We start from the raw sequence: 8765 nt of genomic DNA, 5'->3' as shown, positions 1-8765 counted from the left end.
CAGCTCAATATCTGGGTGTGTTGATCTGATAGACAGACAACATGTCAGATTCTTAACTGTGGTGGCATTCTGATGTGCTGACTGGTGGTCTATATCCTTGACGTTCCACTTCCTGGATTGCTTCATTGCCGCCGGAAAATCCGCCGGATTTCACTCATTTAGGCCGGATATCCGTTGCCTTGGGCTTCCTTTATGTTGGCATTTTAAAGTCTGGTCGATATATGAGGACTATGGTTAACTGCTCCTCAGATCTCTGCAGGGTAAATCCAGACAACTAGCTAGACTATCTGTCCAATCTGAGTTTTCTGTTGCACGACTAAAACAACTTTTAAACGTACACGTTCCACCAAAACAAGTTCCTTCTGAGCCTATTTTGCAGCGGCACCGCGGCTTGTCTCCGGGGCTTAGCACCGCCCAAGCCGATTGTGATTGGTTTAAAGAAATGCCAATAAACCGGATCACGGTTTTCTCCCATCCCCGAATGCTATGTGGAGTAGCCAGACTCTCCTCCAGCGTGCTTTGGAGGAGGGTCTGGCAAAGTGAGACTATGCTGACTGTAACTGTGACCAAAACCACAAAAAAAATCAGCACATTATGATCTCATTATATATTTCTGGTTATTCCCTCCCTTTTGAAAAACTGGAGTTATATTGATATTGTATGACACTAAACAACATTTTAGGACTGTTAGACCCATGATAAGTACATATATGATAAGAAATATAATACCATAGGGAGTCAAGCTTGTCTGACACTAAAAGTGATGATGAGGGAGTCAGAGAGTGAGCAGGTGAAGGCCACACACACACACACACACACACACACACACACACACACACACACACTGAAAGAGGGAAAGACTCAATGAACACACGCATTATTCAGAAAGGTTGACTATGAATGTGTCAAACACATAGGTCAAACATAACCAAGACATAAAATCAAATCATAAACGTGTTGGTTGTTGGTTCACATTGCAGCTGTTGACTGGCTCAGGATACTGGAGTCTGCCTCTGGTTGCAAGATGTTGTCAAGATCACAAGAATAAACAACAGTGCTTCCGGTTTGACCTGTCAAATAGAATTCTTATAAATGAATGTGTTGCAGTAAACCAATAAAATACCCAATAATAATAACATTGACTTTGAATGATGTTTCTTGGGTCAACAATGGATTTTAGTTTGACATTGTAGGAGATTAAGTAGACTAAAACAAAAATACTACAGGTAGTTTCCCTTATTTGCTCATGGAAGACCAATTATCTTTCTAAAAATAAGAACAAATGAACCACTGATCAGTTTAAACAAATGAGAACCCCCTGGGTTAAAATCATAAACTGACCACATTGATCAATTCCGAATGTTTCCGAATGTTGTTGAACTGTAACTGTATAACTGGTGTAGCAAACCAAAAAAAGGTGAGAGGTGTTTCCTCCCCTCCCCTAGCTCTGTTTGTTGGACACAGCAGGGACACAGCTGGATCTATGTCAGATCAAACCGATGCAGACTGCTGTCGCTGCTGTCCTCTATGAAATAATAACACAGGACAAATAGGAGGTGTGGCACAAGTAAATAGCTTGAGAGCTGCAGGATGTACTCACAAACACAGCTCAAAAAAATGGGATTGTGTTTTTAACAATAGTACTGTTCACTAGATTAAACATGCTTTGGTGGGTTTATGCGACTTCATTTTTGGTCATTCCCAGTGGTGGACTCACTCAGAGTAGACTATTGTACTTTAGTACAATTGTGAGGTAGACCTACTTGTACTTTACTTGAGTTTTTCCATTTTGTTCGACTCTACTCTACCTCAAGTCAGAGGGAAATGTCGTACTTTTTACCCCACTACATTAATCTAATACCTTTAGTTACTAGATAAACTATATTTGATAAATTAATGATGATATATTTTTAGGGATAAAGATAAGACTTTATTGATCCCTTGGTGAAATTCACAAGCTACCCAGCAGGCTAGTAAAAAATAAGTCCCACCTTTACCAGCTGCAACATTAAAGTAATGTAGCCTACTAATTATGCATCAATAGGCTACATATAATTGAATAGTATGATATAGCCTACATTAATCTGAAATGGGGCATTCTGCAGGAGTACTTTTACTTTTTGTACATTGAGTTATTTTGACACGCATACTTTTGTAGTTTACCCAAGTATTTTGAATGCATGACTTTTACTTGTAAAATATCTGAGAGTTTCTTCCACCACTCGTTCCACAACACACACAGAGCTCAATAAGTGTACGTTTTGGATGATAAATCGTAATTTTGTTTTAATTTGGGAGAACAACTATTTTCCTGTATCATCCGGGTTACGGTGGTTGCTTGACGCAGCACGTCTCTGTGAAAGCCCTGCCGTCGCCTTGTCGAGTCATCGCCAGAGAAGAGCAGAGAGCAGACAGAGCCGCCGTCCGATGGCTTGAAAACAGGGAATAACTGTGGATCACAGCGGATTTATTGCGCCACACAAGCCAAGAGGAGCATAACGGCGGTCGTAGGAGCGGACTTAATGTTGATACGGATGAGGATATAGCATCTTTGAGTGAGACTGCTGCCTTATGACCCGGACACAGACAACATAGACACAGACAGAAATAAGTACCAGAGCCGCCGCGACACTAGCGAGCGAACTTGGCTGCTCTACCCGGTGGGAGGTGTTGGTCTGTCGGCTGCGGCTTGCTGCACGTATGCTGCTCAGCGCCACGCTGTTCGGACCCTTTTAGAAGGATAAGGTTGTAGCCAAGTTATGTTTTTGTAAATAGCTTCTTTTTCGGGGTTTTCGGCAACCAACTGTGGCTTTAATGTGACGCACTATACTGACATTTGTGCTGTGTCGGAGCGGACCCCCCACTGCAGAGGAGTTACAGGCTTTTAAATCAAGTTTGTACCTTCATCATTCTACGGTGCCAATACAGCCCACACCAATGTAATAGGTAACAGTACATGTTTTGTTTTATTATCATGCTTTATACAAATCCTGACTGGTTGTTTCTTTAGTCTTGTTTTTGCCTGTAGCAAAGTTAGCTTCATAGCCTCGTTTTTTTGAGTTCCTCAACAGGCAGCAGTGGACCCCTCACTGCACGGCTCCGTTTTCTTACAAAGCTGACGTTTAGGACATTTATCATCAGCTTGCAGTCTTTCCAGCCCATTTAGTAATATAACACACATTTGTTTTTACCCATTTAAGATTCAGATATCTTTACAATTCACACAACTTAAAAATACATTGTCGTAAGTTAGCCTATATATTAATAAGCTACTTAACTACTCTCATGCCTTTTCACAGGACTTTTAATTGCAGCTGTGCTCATTTTAACAGGACGAACATGTTCTATTCATTAGGTTTTAATGAGCCGTACTTAACGAATGGAATCAATTTACCTGTTGGAACTGGTGATGTGTTGATATCTCTGATAACAAATCCTTTATATTTTAATGATACGTTTGTTTTTAACTAGCAATCTCCTTCTATCTGAAAACTAAGTTGGACCATCCAATTTTGGCCATAGTTGAATGTTTACAGTAGCCTATGTCAATTATATTTAGCTGGAGGCCTGTTAACAGAGGAATTGACACCTGTAAAATACAATTTTTTGTACAACTTGTTTGTTGCTTATACTGTATATAATTGCATATTGTATAAATGCTTTACATCTATATATTTATGTAATATATAAAATCTAATAAATCTATAATTTATATATTTCTGTTACAATACATTTGCACTTGTGTGCTATGGTGTTAGCAAGACTAATTTATAAAAGGACAACTGATTGGTCGAAGCAGCACACCGGTGATAATTACTGTACCTATACTGCCACGCGAATATCTGTCAATATTTACGTTAATTTAAATGATAATGTTGCACACTTTACCTTTTCAATTTTAATAGGCTGTTTGAAATTCAAATTTACTTTACTATTTCTGTTCTGTTTTCCGGTTGTCTTTATGTTAAAGTTTTTATAACACCCACTAGCTGTTGTGAAATCACTGAAATCACTGAATACCTGACTTCTCTTAATCCCTAGAACAGCCAGGTGCCATTGAATGCCAAATAGGGATTATTTCAGGAGAAATGTAAAACCTGTTAATAACATCATTATACAAATAATGAAACAGCATTTACAGCTGGACAGGGCATATTTTCACTTAGGAAAAGGTAGAAACAAGCAGTCATATTCTACCTGGTGGCCTTAAGGCACATACCTACTGTCACATCTTCAGTGCTCATCCTTCACCCACTTCCCTTATTTGAGACAACATGCAGTCGCCTGTGGGACCAAATTAGTCTCTAGTGTTTTGCTTGGTCACTACTACTAGGAAACCATCAGGACAAATTTAACCCAGTAAAATGTATTCTCTGAACAATAGCACGTGTCATATTCTATTTGACACATTAACTTGAGATCATTTTGACTTTCTAGCAGACTTTGCATCCTATGTTTTGCTATAAAGTGGTCATACACCATTTGGGTTGATATATGTGAAAGTGGTTTGTGCAGTTTAAATTCCCGTAGGGAAAGATTTAAATGAAGAAACTCTAGATGACTTAAGAAAATGTGACAATTATTCTGCACGTTTGTGCATCAGTGTCAATAAGACTTGTGAAATCTTGTTGTTTTAAACATTAATTAATGAACTGTGAATGAAGCATATTAGCACTGACTTAGATGTCTGTAATGCAATATGGCAGAATAATATATTTGTTCACTGTCCTAAACTGCTGAATTACCACAGAGTAGCCTAACCTTGAGGTCAGCCAGGCGGTGGTGACTTTGGGCTAACTTTTGAATGTGGAGCAATTAGGCGCACACTCTTCTGCATCACTCCACTGCATTAACTACACAGGGGCAATCGGGAAGGAAAGGTTGAGGTGGGATGCAGATCTTATTCTTGTTAACAACCTTGAGTTGGAGATTAAAGATTGTGCTCAAGTCAAACCATCACTGATAAATCCCAAACCAAGAGTTTTTTTGTTGGCCCAAAGTCAGGCTGAATCATTTTACAGCCAAATCTGGAATAATGAATTGCTTAAGTCAGTATTTTAATTAATGGGAATAGTCACTTTTTGGTGCACAAAACTTGTACTAAGCTAGTTTCACTATTTTACCAACCAAATTGTTTAGGAATAGAACATCCAAATGAGGAATTGATTTCTGCTTAGTGGTTGGAGGAGCTGACAGATTTGTCAACTGCAACCAAAAATGTGGCAGCATTTGTCTGATTTTCATTTCCCACCCTGACGCTGCCTCTGTCACTCATACCGCTGATCACTAGGGGTGGGAATCTCTTGGCACCTCACGATTTGATTCCCATTCAGAGGCCCACGATTCGATTCTAAACCGATTATCGACGCGTCTCGATGCAACAATTTTTTTTATGTACATTTCCATGCGTGGTTTTTAAAAATATACATACAAATCTGAGTTTGCTACTCAGTTTGCTAATCACTTCCTAGACAAAGCAGCTAGACAAAGCTTAGATTTGGACATATTTGTCACACAGAAGTTTTAATGAAATGTTTTGTCTACTGAGGTTTTTATTTTGTAGTCATTCCATGCTTAAGCCTTATACATGCTTGTGAAAGTCACCTTCTCTCCCAGTCATCTTCCATGTCAGAGGCTCAGTCATGTTTAAAGGTGGAGAATTGGCTTCTTAGAACATGAAGGTGTCGGATGTAATGTGATAAAGTAGATGAACAGCCTATATGTGTTTTGCCTAATTATTTTATGTATATCTTATTAGATCGTGTGTGTGTGTGTGTGTGTATATATATATATATATATATATCTCTCTCAATTTTTTTTAAAAATCAATTATTAACTTATCTGAATCGAGAATCGAATCGTTCTGGAGAATTGCGATGCATCTAAGAATCAAATTTTTCCCACCCCTACTGATCACTGGCCAAATGGTTGTAAAATGTTACAGTATCTGGCAGCTTATACGTATGTTGTACCAGCCACTTTAGCAGGGAAGTATCATTTGGAATTCCCTTGAAGTTGGTTGGGTCAGTTAAGTAGTCAAATCAAAGCAGATGCTGAATTTTGTGATTGTTCAGATGTATAAAGAAAATATAGTTTAATCTTACAACTCTCTTCCTTCTTTTATTTTATTTCTAGTAACAAGGGGCGAAGCAGATCAAGCTGGGCCTGGCTAGGCCTACCTAGTCTTCTGTCTGGCCTTACCAGACGGGCCAGCGACCTCTCCAGGGACTCAACGACGAGCAGTGGGGGCTTCAGCCTGTTCTTACAGAAACTTCACCAGACCACCACATCAAGCTGTAACGGATTGGATTCCAATCATACCTTGTTTTATCAGCCTTTGGGAGGCTATACTGGTCTGTTAGCTCAAGTCCTTCCATGTCGTGGATGTCCCTCTCTGGATGTTGGCAGCAGGATGGATTCGAGTGTTAATTTGACGGTTGTCACATCGTTGCAGTGCTTGCACCCCCCCTCCTTTGACTGGCTTTCATCCCTTCCCTCCCCAATCTTTAAGCGAAAGCCCCTGCCGCTCTCTTGGGGCTTCCCTGAGCCCTGTACAGAAGGGACTTGTAGGAACTGTAGATTGTTTTGTTGAAACAGTTGACATTGCAAAGAGGAACTAGAGTTACCCATCCATTTTCTTTTTTCCAGAGTTTCATCAGAGGTCGGACAGCTTTTCTTTTGAAAAATAAACTTGCTAACAGAAATTTGTGCCCGCATACACACAGTGTACACATAGATTGGTCTGATTAAGTCCTTATTAATACGCACAGAATTCCTTTTTTGTGGTCTGAGTCTTGGGGAGAAATGTCTGAAAGCAGCAGCAAGGCGGCAAAATTGATTGCCCCTGCCCCCCCCCCTCCCTCTGCCTCTCCCTGTCCATCACCCCAAACCCCCCATAAGAATGTGAATGGCTCTGCCAGTTCAGACACGCTTGTGGTAGAGAAGCTTAGCGGAGACCCTGAGGTCCAACGTCGGCGCCACACAATGGATAGAGACTCTAAAATAGCCGAGCACCGTTTCTTCCGCCGGAGTGTCATTTGTGACTCCAATGCCACAGCTTTGGACCTGCCCAGCAAAGCAGCTGTGATACTCACCTCACCTCCAGACTGTGAAGGGCCTCCCACCTTCTTCCTTCCAGTTCCCTCAGGTCCTGGACCTGGGGTACGAGATGCTGAAGGCAGAGAGGTCCCAAGAGGTCCTTACCTGCAAACCTCAACCCTTCAGCCTGGTCTTGGCCTTGGTAGGGCAGTTGCGGAGGGGCACATAGAAAATGCTGAGGAAGATTTAGGTGAGGGCAGTATCACGATTGCTGTTCCCACAAGTAGTATTGTTGAAGAAAATAGTGCAGATGGGGCAGTAAAAGAGCCCAGCCCGACAGTATTGGATGTTACCGACAAAACGTTAGGCAAACTGCCTGACGTCACATTGCGTCCCAGAGGGTCAGAGGACACACAACAGGTGACAAAAGACGGAAAAGTGATAGAACATGTGGACGGGGGTAGCGTTAGTAGTCCGACCGAGGAGAAAGAGAAGGAGACGGAGGAGGAGAAGGAGCTAGCGAAAGCACGGGCAGAGCAGAGGGAGGCCGAGAAACGAGTGCAAGAGGATATAGAGGAGGTGGAGACGAAAGCTGTAGGGACTTCCCCAGATGGGCGCTTCCTGAAATTTGACATTGAGATTGGAAGAGGGTCCTTTAAGACTGTGTACAAGGGACTGGATACAGAGACTACTGTGGAAGTGGCGTGGTGTGAGCTCCAGGTAAGTCCAGACTCCTAAATCTGTCACCTCTTGAGTGTCTATGCTCTGTCTCCACCTGTTTATCTGGATAAGACTTTCATTACATGTCTTTTTGTGGTTGTGGTCGTCCCTGAGGTGTCTCAATTCCATCCAGGTGCTGAATTGAACCTCTCTCTTTATTATTTCTTACATGTCCTCTTTTTACCTTGAATTTGTTAAGTTACTCATATGTGAGAACTTTCTGCTCACCTGGATGCTTTCCTGTAGAAACGTTCACAAAATGAGATCACTCTCTGATTGAAATTGAGATACTGGTGCAGACTGATTTTTTTTTTTTTTTTTTAAATGTATGTGAACGGATGTTGTGGTGCATCCGCTTACTACCACCACAAGATGCATAAATGAGTAATGCATGATGGAGAGGATGTCAAACAATCAAGGCCCAAGTGTGAACGACTGGGTTTTCATTTCCCGATTGCTGTGGCAGCTTGTATCTGTAGGATGAATTTGTAGGACAGTATTATCCTAAAGGTTAGAGAAGTTAGATTATGACTAGAGACTTCCTTGTCAAAATCCCCAGACTGTCTGTTTGGGAAATTCAGGGTACTGAAAGTAAATCGGTAACACTGTTGCATCTCTCACCTACTTGTCCCAGTTATGGTGCCCTTGAGCATGACAGATTACCTCCTAGCTGCTTCAGTATAGTTGCTATGTGGCAGCTCTCAATCAGCTCTGTGTGTAGATACATAAAGGTTAACAAAAAAAGACAGCATCTTGTGCTCTGTGAAACATGAGACAGGATGGCACACAGTTCACCACAGGATGCTGTTGCTACATTATGGTGCACTGATGCAACTTCTGCAGTGAGTGTGTTTGTCAGAAATAGAGAAAGAGATAGAAAGTGTGAACAAGAGACATGTAGAGGAGTTACATGTCTGTACTGTATGTGTGTTGGCGGGAAAGCTGAGGCAGACAAAAAGTGGAAAAAATAGTCTCTTTGCAACTCGTCTTAGTGCATTCAGTAGTTG

The 8765-nt window shown here is 41.3% G+C and overlaps 1 protein-coding gene across 12 annotated transcripts in view; it reads left to right on the top strand.

Moving 5' to 3' along the window:
- The first annotated feature begins 2351 nt into the window (after window positions 1-2351).
- The window catches only part of wnk1b (WNK lysine deficient protein kinase 1b), a 91178-nt gene continuing 84764 nt past the window's right edge, over window positions 2352-8765 (top strand). For 7 of the 12 annotated variants that reach the window (XM_035996295.1, XM_035996296.1, XM_035996299.1 and 4 more), the window contains exons 1-2: window positions 2353-2946; window positions 6136-7758. In XM_035996295.1, coding sequence (XP_035852188.1) covers window positions 6805-7758 — 954 coding nt within the window. In that variant the 5' untranslated portion in view covers window positions 2353-2946; window positions 6136-6804. Of the gene's footprint in view, window positions 2947-6135; window positions 7759-8765 lie in introns of all 12 variants that reach the window. The other 5 variants (XM_035996302.1, XM_035996301.1, XM_035996300.1 and 2 more) reach the window with 2 other exon arrangements.

Source organism: Sander lucioperca, chromosome 20 (genome assembly GCF_008315115.2).
Source record: "Sander lucioperca isolate FBNREF2018 chromosome 20, SLUC_FBN_1.2, whole genome shotgun sequence".
Lineage (NCBI taxonomy): Eukaryota > Metazoa > Chordata > Actinopteri > Perciformes > Percidae > Sander > Sander lucioperca.
This window is presented reverse-complemented; position numbering and strand designations above follow the sequence as displayed.